General features: G+C 40.8%; 1 protein-coding gene across 1 annotated transcript in view; it reads right to left on the bottom strand.

Annotated features, from left to right (window-relative positions):
• TMX3 (thioredoxin related transmembrane protein 3) overlaps positions 1-13,638 on the bottom strand; it is a 110,856-nt gene that overhangs the window by 56,623 nt on the left and 40,595 nt on the right. Inside the window, exons 6-9 of the mRNA XM_073678964.1 lie at positions 12,752-12,832; positions 7,529-7,628; positions 4,201-4,278; positions 92-158 (exon numbers count right to left, since the gene is read on the bottom strand). Coding sequence (XP_073535065.1) covers positions 92-158; positions 4,201-4,278; positions 7,529-7,628; positions 12,752-12,832 — 326 coding nt within the window. The remainder of the gene's footprint in view (positions 1-91; positions 159-4,200; positions 4,279-7,528; positions 7,629-12,751; positions 12,833-13,638) is intronic.

Below are 13,638 nucleotides of genomic sequence, written 5' to 3'. Positions count from 1 at the left end.
TTTATATACTGTATTGACCACAAAGTCCCTGTACAATTTATTTGGTATATAACAGTAACTGATATGAGACATAAAATAAAAAAGATCTTACCATCATATACAAAATAAGTGGAATCCTTAAACACTAAGATGGCAGGGACTTCATTCACAGTGACGTACTACAAGAAAAAAAAATTATTATTAGCCAGTATACCTAGTATACTCCTATACTCCTATATCATGGTTACCACTCTGCTACAGTGAGCGGGAGATTACCGCTCACTTTAGCAGGCTCGTAACCATGATAAACAACGGGTTACTAGGTGCGCGTGTGCCCCTAGTAACCCGATGTTTATCATGGTTACCAGCCTGATCGCTGCTCCCGCTGGTCACACACAGCGATGTGTGCTGACCAGCGGGAGAGCAGCGACCAAAAAATGGTCCAGGACACTTTGCAGCGATCAGCGACCTCACAGCAGGGGCCTGATCGTTGCAAAGTGTCACACATAGCAACATCGCTGGTGAGGTCGCTGTTGCGTCACCAAAACCGTGACACTGCAGCGATCTCGCTATGCGAGAAGGGGGCTTTAAAACAGGTTTTCCAGGAAATAAAATGCTTCCTTAATCCTTTTCTATGCACGGAATGAGCTGTAAACATGTGCTCAGTGACTGGAAAGATGAATGAGCGAGTGACATTATTTCTCTCCAATTTCAGCTATTTATTACATTATGAGTGTTTAGGCCCCTTTTTTGGGATCCAGATATGGGTTTAAAAAAAATGTATGTCACGGTCATTCTTGATTTTCAGTTACACAGATTGGTAACACCAACAAAAAAAAAGTAATGAGAGATGGTAGAAGATAATGAATGAAGGGAAGAGTTATAGGTACAACCAGGGCTGTGGAGTTGGAGTCGTAGCTCATTTTGGTGGAGTCGGAGTCGTTATAAAATGAACCGACTCCGAAAATATATAATAAATTGGGTGCAGTAGATCAATGCAGTTTGTGGGGAATATTTTTAAAAAGACGCTTCATGTTTCTTAAAATGGATGCCTGCACACGTCACAGAGTGAACTATTTCGCCATCAATGTTCGATATGTTTGTGACAACAAATAAATTGTTACCAAGACACTGGCAGTAAAAGATACTAAAGCTCATCACACCAGCCAGTTTCTCCAGGCCTTAGTGGAAAAAGTTCTGCAAGATTACAAACTCAAAAAAGAACAACGGACAATGCTTCAAACATGATAAGTACAATTAAACTGATGAATGAGAGGAATGAACAACAGCTAGAAGAAAATTTAGGATTCAGCATGTTTGAGATGGAAGGCCACAGTGCTGTTCATGTAACTGAGGAACAAACATATTACAACAGAAGAACAGCTATTTCTAAAGTATAATTTTGATGATCTTGTTGAAGCGGCTTCACACCTCTTTCCTATTCATCACATGCGCTGTGTTGTGGACACGCTGCAGCTGGCAATAAGAGATAGTCTGCAAGAGGGACATGCTGGAAATCTGATTGGAAAAGTGAGGAAATTGGTTATTGCTGCCAGAACCCCTAAAATTGATTCCATCTTCAAGAGACGCGCTGGGAAAGGGGCAATTGTCGATCAAGCCACTCGGTGGGAAAGCACTTATTTAATGATTGAGCGATTGCTTGAACTAAAACCGTTTCTTATAGATATGGCGAACTATCAGGTAACCCTAAATAAAGGTCAATGGACACAGGTGGCTGAATTGAAGGAATTGCTTAATCACCCATTTACCGTGACTAAAAAATTACAAGCTGAGGATTTAACTCCTGGCATTTTCATAAGGGAGTGGAAGAACTTGCTATTTTGCCTGTCCCAAAGAGGAGGTTTAATCGCAGATGGCATTTCTGCTTCAATGAAACGGAGAGAGACACAGCTATTAGAAAATAATTTTTTTCTGGCAGCTGTTTATGTGGACCCAAGTCATCGTATACTGCTTGATGATCAACAGCTTACTAAAGGAAAAGAAGCTCTGACTGAGGTAGCAGTTAGGATGAGTGGCCTACAGGAGGACTGCCAGGCGCAAGGGGGCTTCGGTCCTCCTGACAGTGCTACTGCTGCCATATCTTCATCTTCATCCTCATCAGATGAGGAGTTTGACTTTGACAAGTATTTGGATGACATGGAGCAGGCAAAGCGTTGTCGCAAGGAAAAAGATTTCACACCGTCTCCTATAGCAAGCAGATTGACCAGATTTCAGCAAAATGTTTCACTTGCTCTCAAAGAAATAGAAAAATTAAACCGTTCATCAAAACTGACTGTGCATGAGGCAATTCCTTTATACCTGGAAATTGTTAGAGATGTTGCCCATGTGGTTATGGCTTTGCCTCCAACCCAGGTTAGTGTAGAGAGGTTGTTCTCTAGCCTTAAAATTATTGGGTCAGATTTGAGGTCATCTATGAAGGAGGATCTGATGGAGGCAACTCTATTTCTTAGAACAAATTCATAGACTGCACAAATGTTATTTAGTATGTTTTTGTTGAAAACTGTTTTTTGCCACTTACATAGTTTATTACATAGTGTATATATATAGTTCCTGCAAGATGAAGGCATTGAAGCTATGGACTGGCCCGCCCATTCCCCAGACCTGAATCCGATTGAGCACATCTGGGACATCATGTCTCGCTCTATCCACCAACGTCACGTTGCACCACAGACTGTCCAGGAGTCAGCGGATGAGAGATATATATATATACACACACATACATACATACATACACACACACACACACACACACACACACACACACACACACACACAGTACAGACCAAAAGTTTGAAAGTTGTACATTCACACTGAAGGCATCAAAACTATGAATTAACACATGTGGAATTGTATACTTAACAAAAAAGTGTGAAACAACTGAAAATATGTCTTATATTCTAGGTTCCTCAAAGTAGCCACCTTTTGCTTTGATGACTGATTTGCACACTCTTGGCATTCTCTTGAAAAGAAACTTGAGGAGACAGAAAAGGGGGTCCCATAGAAAGAAGGAGAGGTGTTTAGGGAATGGAGCACACTAGCATTTAAGGAGGGAGGGTCCAAAGGGGAGATGTTACCTTTGCAGGCTCCACAAAAGCAAATTTTTTCTTTTTTTTTAATAAATGAATATCGACAGATTCTGAGGTGACCAACTCTGAGGGGAAAAGTCCCACTTATGAACATCTTTCCCAGCATATGGCATATTAGTATGTAATGCATCAGGTCCTGAGCTTGCTTCACTTCCGGCAGATGATAACTGTATTACGCAGCCATCATGTGCTTTGAGAAGAGGGGAGCTCTAGGTGTTGCTATTAGCAACTTTAATGCTGCCGTCAATCTGACAGCGGCATTGTAGCGAACAAACCAGGGGACCCGCTGCTCCATGCAACCATCCGTGACAAAATTAGGAGGTGCAGATGAGTTACCATGACTGTGCACCTATGAAGCCTGTGTCCGGCGTTCATAAAAGACCTTTATTTTACAAATACTGTAATACTAATGGTATTGCAGTATAATGTAGACGCGAACTGATGATTTCAGGTTCAAATCCCCTAAGGAAACTTAAAAACAAGGTAAAAAATAAAAGGTTTTTAAAAATATAAAAATTAGAATCACACAAGTTTTCCCTATTAAAAATAAAAAAAAAATAAAAACACAGCAAATTTAGTATCGCTGCATCCTTAAAAATGAGATCTACCAAAAAATAAAAATTAACTCAAAACCCAATTACTAAACAATGTGACCTGGAGAATCATATTGACATATATTTACCATATACAATGAACACCATAAAAACAAAACCCAAAAATCAATTGCGGAATTGCATTTTTTTTTTTTTTTTTTTTTTTTTTACTCTTTCACTGCACTTGTTATTTTTTTTTACCATTTTCCAATATGTTTAATGGTATAATGAATAGCGTTGTTCAAAACTACAACTCGCCCTAAAAATGCAAGCCATCAAACGGCTATGTGGACAGACAATTAAAACAAAAGTTATGGCTCTCGGAAGAAGGAGAGGAAAAAAAAAAAAAGAATGTGCAATAGCTGCAAAACTATATGTCGAGAAGGAGTTAACAGTTCTCATGGTAATGAATGCCTGTCTCCTCTGGAGATTTACACGGAACAGCTTTTGATAATTTATTTTTGTATGGGTCATTTATATACTTCTAGATTCCTTTATTAACCACAATAGTAAATGGTTACCTCGGGTAAGACCTCTTCTGAAGCAGAAAAGAAGTAGGTATATACAATAAGTTCAGACGCAACTTCAATGAATTTTTCCTGTGAAAAGAAATATTTTCAAATAATGTGTAAGAAAAACACAGGAAAAAAAAAAAAAGTTAACTAAATTTCTAAAATTAAAAATGTAATTAAATTGTTACACCCAAAAGTAGAACTTTAATGCTCATAGTTACAGAGGTGCAACTCAATTAGAACTGATGAGGCGGACTGGCCCAGAACAAAAGAATTAGGCTGTGTGCCCACAATGCGTTTTTTAAGCGTTTCCGCAGCGACAAAAACGCTTCAGAAACACTTAAAAAACGCTTGGTAGAAGGCCTGCCATGGTCCCCAATGATAATCCGCATGTGCTGTGCACATGCTGCGGAGATTTCCGCTGCGGATTATCATTGCGGAAAAAAACGCAGCACTACCAATTATTTTGCGGAAGCGCTGCGTTTTCGCCGCCATGGACTTGCATTAGATCGCATGGATTCCGCATCACTGCATCTGTACATGCGCATTCCATGTGTTCCAATGTGCGGATGGTACCCAGGTCTTAGAGGAGAGGAGACTGTCCTCCGGACCCGGGTACCATAAATATATACTTACCTTATGGCGGCCCGCGGTGTGCTCCTCCTCGCATGTAGACAGTTCGCGATGGACTGAAGGACCTGCGCTGACGTCACAGTCATGTGACGGGTCACGCGACGCTGACGTCGGCAGGACCTTCAGTGTAGCGCTGCCGGCAGCCGGGACAGAGGGAAACAAGACACCAGGGGCCATCGGAAAGCAAGTATATATTTATTTTTTTATTTTTTACCATTCTTTTACGGTCACGGTATATAAATCCATGCCGGTTGCATGGATTTATATAGTGTGACCAAGTTGTCAAGCACTTTCCAAGTGATGCTAAAATAGCTTGGAAAGCGCTTGTCAACCCGCATGCGGAAATGCAAGTGAAGAACGCTTCACATCCGCATGTCCCTGGCAGGAAAACGTACAATCCGCATGCGTTTTTTTCTGCCAGGGAGATGCAGAAACGCTCAGGAAAAAATCCTGAGCATTTCTGCTTCGTGGGCACATAGCCTTAGACAAATGTAGTATTGTATCAGTCTTATGAAAAGTAGAAAGTGTACAAATTATAAGGGAATCTGTCAGTAAAACAACCCCCTCTCCACAAACCGGATAAATGTCTTTATATCTATCTGTAGCCAATTATATGCAAATGAGAAGGTAAGTGCACTAGTTGTGACAGAGCACTTATACCTCTACCACCCAAGGCTGTTTCCCCGTCCAGCACCAGCCTGTTCAGCTTGACTGATGGCTCACTGTCTAGCCGATTTCCTTGCCTGGCCCGTCATCCAAAGAGACTGATGCTGGGTGGGGAAACAACCTCAGGAGATAGTAATTGCTTTGGGTGTGATAGAGCACTTAACACTTTCATTCATATGCAAATTGTAGTTAATTTTTTAGAAATGCAGCAACAGATAAAAGATACAAAGGTGTAGATGGAATTACATTTCAAAACCTGCATGCTCATACATGCGGTTTTAGGGGGGCTGCTTATTTTATTTACAGATTCTCTTTAAAGCATACATGTCAAACTCTGGCCGGTGGGTCAAATCTGGCCCGCAGGGTGGTTTTATTTGGCCCTTGACACCAAAACCACCACCCCTATGTGAGGCCCATTATTCAGTATGGAGGACTATGTGAGGCCCATTATTCAGTATGGAGGACTATGTGAGGCCCATTATTCAGTATGGAGGACTATGTGAGGCCCATTATTCTGTATGGAGGACTATGTGAGGCCCATTATTCTGTATGGAGGACTATGTGAGGCCCATTATTCAGTATGGAGGACTATGTGAGGCCCATTATTCAGTATGGAGGACTATGTGAGGCCCATTATTCAGTATGGAGGACTATGTGAGGCCCATTATTCAGTATGGAGGACTATGTGAGGCCCATTATTCAGTATGGAGGACTATGTGAGGCCCATTATTCAGTATGGAGGACTATGTGAGGTCCATTATTCAGTATGGAGGACTATGTGAGGTCCATTATTCAGTATGGAGGACTATGTGAGGCCCATTATTCAGTATGGAGGACTATGTGAGGCCCATTATTCAGTATGGAGGACTATGTGAGGCCCATTATTCAGTATGGAGGACTATGTGAGGCCCAATATTCTGTATGGAGGACTATGTGAGGCCCAATATTCTGTATCGAGGACTATGTGAGGCCCAATATTCTGTATGGAGGACTATGTGAGGCCCAATATTCTGTATGGAGGACTATGTGAGGCCCAATATTCTGTATGGAGGACTATGTGAGGCCCAATATTCTGTATGGAGGACTATGTGAGGCCCAATATTCTGTATGGAGGACTATGTGAGGCCCAATATTCTGTATGGAGGACTATGTGAGGCCCAATATTCTGTATGGAGGACTATGTGAGGCCCAATATTCTGTATGGAGGACTATGTGAGGCCCAATATTCTGTATGGAGGACTATGTGAGGCCCAATATTCTGTATGGAGGACTATGTGAGGCCCAATATTCTGTATGGAGGACTATGTGAGGCCCATTATTCTGTATGGAGGACTATGTGAGGCCCATTATTCTGTATGGAGGACTATGTGAGGCCCATTATTCTGTATGGAGGACTATGTGAGGCCCATTATTCTGTATGGAGGACTATGCGAGGCCCATTATTCTGTATGGAGGACTATGTGAGGCCCATTATTCTGTATGGAGGACTATGTGGGACTCATTATTGTCCATGTTTTTCATTTTGGCCTTCTGTGTATTTGAGTTTGACATCCCTGCTTTAAAGTAAACCCGACAGCTGATATATGCTGTCCGATGCACAGCAGCATGCATCAGATACTGGCTATATGATCTCAGCCACATATGTTTGACTCTGAAACGTTGCGACGTTTCAGAAGAAAACAGTAGTGGAGGAAATTAAACACATCAGTATTTGTAGCTAAAAAAAATCTACTGTAAATACTGAAGTGTTGGAAAGAAAATCAGTTTCTAAATGTGCACATAAGAGAACTGTCACTCCAGGGCAACGGGAGGGGAGATGCAGTGTTACCCTGGAGTGACAGGTCTCTTCTTATGTGCACATTTAGAGACTGATTTTCCTGCCAACACTTCAGTATTTACAGAGGATTCTTTAGCTGAAAATACTGAATGTGTGCACAAACCATAAGACAAGCACTTTTTTTTGTAAGATTTTTCTCTTGCAGAAAAGTGGTGAGAGTCTCTAAAAAAAAAAAAAAAACTAAAAAATACAATGACTCACCTTCAGGGTTGATTCAACACCGACATACACAAACAGCACCCGATGACGTTTTTGCACGTGATCAAACATCTGCTGACTCGGGAGCGGTCGGATTAATGGCCTTAAAAAAAACAAAAAAAACAACCCAAGACCACACAGAACTCAGATTTACCATTAGAATATCAAACTACAGCACAATGACTATAAATAAGCAAACAAGGGGAACAAATTAGTGGGAATTGATAAACTGAGGTTTTAAAGTGCACCTGTCAGCAGGATTGTGCCTAGTGAACCACATACACTGTCAGGTGGGCGACATTACACTGAGTAAAATGATACCTTTATTGATGAAATCAATCCAGTGTTTGTTTTTTTTTTTTTTTTTTTATAATCTTTACTTTCTGTTCTGCCATAATGATATGCTTGTGCTTTGGGGCGGGACTGTAGCTGGTGCTCTCATTATGTATGCCTATCTCTGGCCTCTGACAGGTCACTGCGCTATCAGTGACCTGCCTACTATTTTAAATATTGCCTGTGTGATTTGTGCGGCAAACATAAAATTTCCATACAAAGTGGCCCCCGCCGCCCGCGCATGAGCAGTAGCATCTTTCGGTTGCCGAGAGATGCTACTGCACATTGGGTGCCATTTTAGCTTTTGTAAAAATAATTCCACATGTGTTAATTCATAGTTTTGATGCCTTCAGTGTGAATGTACAATTCTCATAGTCAAGAAAATACAGAAAAATCTTTAAATGAGAAGGTGTGTCCAAACTTTTGGTCTGTACTGTATATATATTAATTTTTTTTCTTTTCTTCTTCTTCTCCATTTTTTAGCAGTCCCCTTACTATGAATTTGTGATCTCTTGATCACTTGTGTAATATACTGAAACCTAATAGTATTGCATAGTATAATGGGCGGTCTCTTATGAAGCCATAGACTGGTCTTTATAGTTGATGTGACATGGCAGACATGAGGTTTTCAGAAGGACCCTCGGTGCCATATTGCCTGATTCACACCCTGTGATCACATCATGCAGGGTCAGAGGCGACAGCTGCCACCCTGGAGATGGTTAAATGCCGCCATCATGCTTGATAAGAGGTTAAACTGCTGGGATTGGAGCTAGCTGTCCGATCCCGTGGTGCTTGATGTTATTTTCTTTATACATTTGCTAGCACTCCACAATTAATAAGTGATGCCCACTTAATACTAAATTGCTCCACCGAGATAGATTTGGCGCATTTCGACCTCTTAAAGATTCAGCCATTTTTCTCTCGTTCTCTCGTTACTTCTGCTTTTGTTTTTCCTCCTTGCCTTAAAAGCCATATTTTCAACATAGCTCTAAGAGGGCTTGTATTTTTTTGGGTGTGATGGGTTGTAGTTTAGAATGACAACACTCATTTGGCTATATACTGTAAATGTACAATTTAAAAAAAAAAAAAAAAAAAAAAAAAAAAAAAGAAGAAAAAAAAAAAAAAAATTTTTAACCAAAAACACAGTAATTGTTTTCTGGAGTTCTATTTTTACAACGTTCACTTTTTGGTTTAACCCCTTTACCCCCGAGGGTGGTTTGCACGTTAATGACTAGGCCAATTTTTACAATTCTGACCACTGTCACTTTATGAAGTAATTACTCTGAAACGCTTCAAGGGATCCCCCTGATTCTGAGATTGTTTTTTCGTGACATATTGTACTTCATGATAGTGGTAAAATTTCTTCGATATCATTTGCGTTTATTTGTGAAAAAAAAGGAAATTTGTCGAAAATTTTGAAAATTTAGCAATTTTCAAAATTTGAATTTTTATACCCTTAAATCAGAGAGATATGTCACACAAAATACTTAATAAATAACATTTCCCTCATGTTTACTTTACATCAGCACAATTTTGGAACCAACATTTTTTTTTGTTAGGGAGCTATAAGGGTTAAAAGTTGACCAGGATTTCTCATTTTTCCAACAAAATTTACAAAAACATTTTTTTAGCGACCACATCACATTTGAAGTCACTTGGAGAGGTCTTTATGACAGAAAATACCCAAAAGTGACACCATTCTAAAAACTGCACCCCTCAAGGTGCTAAAAACCACATTCAAGAACTTTATTAACCCTTCAGGTGCTTCACAGGAATTTTTGGAATGTGGAAGAAAAAAATGAACATTTAACTTTTTTCACAAAAATGTTACTTTAGACCCAATTTTATTTTTTATTTTCGCAGGGGTAACAAGAAAAAATGGACCCCAAAATTTGTTGTGCAATTTCCCCTGGGCACGCATATACCCCATATGTGGGGAAAAAACACAGTTTGGGCGCACAGCAGAGCTCGGAAGGGAAGGAGCGCCATTTGACTTTTTGATTGTAAAATTTGCTTGAATAATTAGCGAACGCTATGTTGCGTTTGGAGAGCCCCTGATGTGCCTAAACAGTGGAAACCCCCCATAAGTGACCCCATTTTGGAAAACTAGACCCCCCAAGGCACCTATCTATATGCATAGTGAGCACTTGGAACCCCAAAAATTATAGTGGTTTTTTTTTCTCCACTTTTTCATTTTTATGAATCAATTTGTGAAGCACATGGGGGTTCCAAGTGCTCACTATGCATCTAGATAGGTGCCTTGGGTGGTCTAGTTTCCAAAATGGGGTCACTTGTGGGGGAGCTCCAATGTTTAGGCACACAGGGGCTCTCCAAATGCAACATGGTGTCCGCTAACAATTTGAGCCGATTTTCCATTCAATTTGTTAGCGGACACCATGTCGCGTTTGGAGAGCCCCTGATGTGCATAAACAGTGGAGCTCCCCCACAAGTGACCCCATTTTGGAAACTACACCCCTCAAGGATTTTATTAAGGGGTATAGTGAACATTTTGAACCCAGAGGTACGACACACAATTTGATAACATTAGGTCATCATATTGAATAAGTTGTCATTACTCTTGAGCGCAAGTGCTCTCTACTTGCATCGGGTACTCAGGTATGCACCATGTACTATGTGTGCTCAAGTGAAATGCTCGAGTCCCCGCCCGCATGTTTCACGGTTATTAGACACACCAAAAAAAACATGCGGGGATCGCTCGTGCATGGCAGGCAATCCCCGCGAGGCTTTTTTTTGGCCGCGAAGCATATGGGGCGGAGACTCGAGGACCCGCGATACTCAGTGCATACCCGAGCACCCGATGTAAACTCAAGTAGCGAGCACTTGCGCTCAACACTAGTTGCCATATCGTCATCTTTTTTTTACTTTTGAAAAAAAACAAACAATCCCAACCCTAACATTAGCACAACCCCAACCTCAGCCCTAGCGTTTATTTTTTACACCGTTCCTAGTGCGGTATAAGTGATTAGACGACTTTATACTTCGGGTCGGTGCGATTACAGCGATACCAGAATCATATCGGGTTTTTATGATCGACAGCTGTCACACACTAAAAGACACATATTTTGTAAAATCTAGTTTTTGCATCGCCATTTTTTGAGAGCTATAATTTTTCCATATTTTGGCCGACAGTCATGTGATGGCTTGTTTTTTGCGGGATGAGTTGACGTTGTTATTGGTGCCATTTTCAGGCATGTGACATTTTTTGATCGCTTTCTATTCAGCTTTTGGGAGGCAGAATAAACAAAAACCAAAAATTCAGGAATTGTGTTTTACATTTTTTTATTCTACTCCGCGTGTGGTAAAATTGATAAGGCAGCGTTATTCTTCGAGTCAGTACATTTACAGCGGTACCACTTTTATATTGTTTTTCTATGTTTTGGCGCTTTTACACAATAAAAGCTATTTTATAGAAAAAAATTATTTTTTTGCATCGCTTTATTCTGAGAGCTATAACTTTTTGATTTTTCGGATGATGGAGCTGTATGGCGGCTTGTTTTTTGCGGGACAAGATGACGTTTTCAGTGGTACCATTGTTATTTATATGCGTCTTTTTGATCGCGTGTTATTCAATTTTTTGTTTGGCGGTATGATGATAAAGCATTGTTTTTTGCTTCGTTTTTTTTTTTTTTTTACCGTGTTCACTGAAGGGGTTAACTAGTGGAACAGTTTTATAGGTCAGGTCGTTATGGACGTGGCGATACCAAATATGTGTACTTTTATTTTTTGTTTGTTTTTTCATAATAATATTTATTGATGGGTACGTTATATTTTTAGTGGATTATTTTTTTTACATTTTTACAATTTTTTTTTTTTTTTCACTTTCTGGGAGTTTTTTTACTTTTTTACTTTGTCCCACTGTGGGACTTTCACTTTTTTCATTCTGATTGCCTGCACAGCATAGTGATGGAGCACCATCCCTGTGCTATGCAGGCAGTCAGCGCTGCACAGTGATAAGATTGTTTGGTCGTGCACTGCGCATGACCAAACAATCTTCCTGCTGTCTGGTGACACGGATGTTGTCATGACGACATCGAGTTGTCATGGCAACACCCGGGAAGCCGCGGCAGACAGCGCTGGAGGCCGGAAGAGGAGGTGAGTATACCGATCACCTCCCCTAAGCCACCGCAATGCTGCGATCGACTTCGATCGCAGCATTGCGGGGGTTAATGTGCTGGGAGCGGTGCGGGACCGCTCCCTGCACATAGTACCGGGTGTCAGCTGTGACAATCAGCTGACACCCGGTGGCGATCACGCCCACACAGCCTGTGTGCGTGATGACGTACTAATACGGGTCAGGCTCTTAAAACCCAGGGCACAGACGCGTATTAGTACGTCATGGGCTTTAAAAGGGGTTAAATACAAGTTATGAGGATTCTACACATATATACTTTTTTTGTACTATTATTTTACTGCTACAAAAAAAAATGAAAAATTCTTAATCCAAGAGCCATAATTTTATTTTTGACAGCTGTATGAGAGCTTGTTTTCTGAAGGCCGAGCAGCAGTTTTAATAGTACTATTCGGAGGTACATATAACTTTATGATCTGCTTATTTTTTTTGGGGGGGGGGGGGGGTAAAGTGACCCCACAAAAACAGCTGTGCTCCGATGCTGCCTATACAACAACTATACACACAGACAGCTCCTGAGCCTGCACCAAACATGCAGCGAGCAACAGGGGTTAAGACCATCTTGTCTAAGTATACATCAGCTAAATACACAATAAGAATTAGCAAATCTCTCCAAGTATGTAAAAGGGAGCAACCATTATAAATGTAGTTATTTGTAGCTAAAAATTGCATTTCATGTGGGTGATGTAAAACTTCAGCTAGAATCAGAAGCGGTACATATTCAGAACACATCGCCTACTTACCCAGCAACTCGATTTGCAAATTCAACGATATCCTCCTTAGTTCTAGGACCCCGATAGTTGTAGGCCATATCAGCCTTTAACCTATGCATTAAAAAATAATAAAATATATGTCAGATTGGATACAAAACCACTTTACTAAATACAATGTAAATTCAGTCTCGGCAAACTTATAGTCACCTAAGTGTCTTTTTAATAGGCATGAAGTCTGGCCCCAGTAGGTTTTTGGAGGGATTTTAATCCTAGTCTGTTTATGTGAATACTACACTGCTCAAAAAAAATAATGGGAACACTTAAACAACAGAATATAACTCCAAGTAAATCAAACTTCTGTGAAATCAAACTGTCCACTTAAGAAGCAACACTGATTGACAATCAATTTCACATGCTGTTGTGCAAATGGAATAGACAATAGATGGAAATTATTGGGAATTATCAAGACACACTCAATAAAGGAGTGGTTCTGCAGGTGGGGACCACATCTCCGTACCAATGGTTTCTGGCTGATGCTTTGGTCACTTTTGAATGTTGGTTGTGCTTTCACACTCGTGGTAGCATGAGATGGACTCTACAACACACAGAAGTTGTTCAGGTAGTGCAGCTCATCCAGGATGGTACATCAATGCGAGTTGTGGCAAGAAAGTTTGCTGTGTCTGTCAGCATAGTGTCCAGAGGTTGGTGGCGCTACCAGGAGACAGGGCAGTACACCAAGAGATGTGGAGGGGGCTGTACGAGGGCAACAACCTAGCAGCAGGACCTTCTACCTCCGCCTTTGTGCAAGGAGGAACAGGAGGAGCACTGCCAGAGCCCTGCAAAATGACCTCCAGCAGGACACAAATGTGCATGTGTCTGCACAAAAGGTTAGAAACCGACTACATGAGGGTGGTATG

Source organism: Phyllobates terribilis, unplaced genomic scaffold (assembly GCF_046119375.1).
Source record: "Phyllobates terribilis strain yellow unplaced genomic scaffold, ASM4611937v1 Scaffold_4__5_contigs__length_816908805, whole genome shotgun sequence".
Taxonomy (NCBI): domain Eukaryota; kingdom Metazoa; phylum Chordata; class Amphibia; order Anura; family Dendrobatidae; genus Phyllobates; species Phyllobates terribilis.
This window is presented reverse-complemented; position numbering and strand designations above follow the sequence as displayed.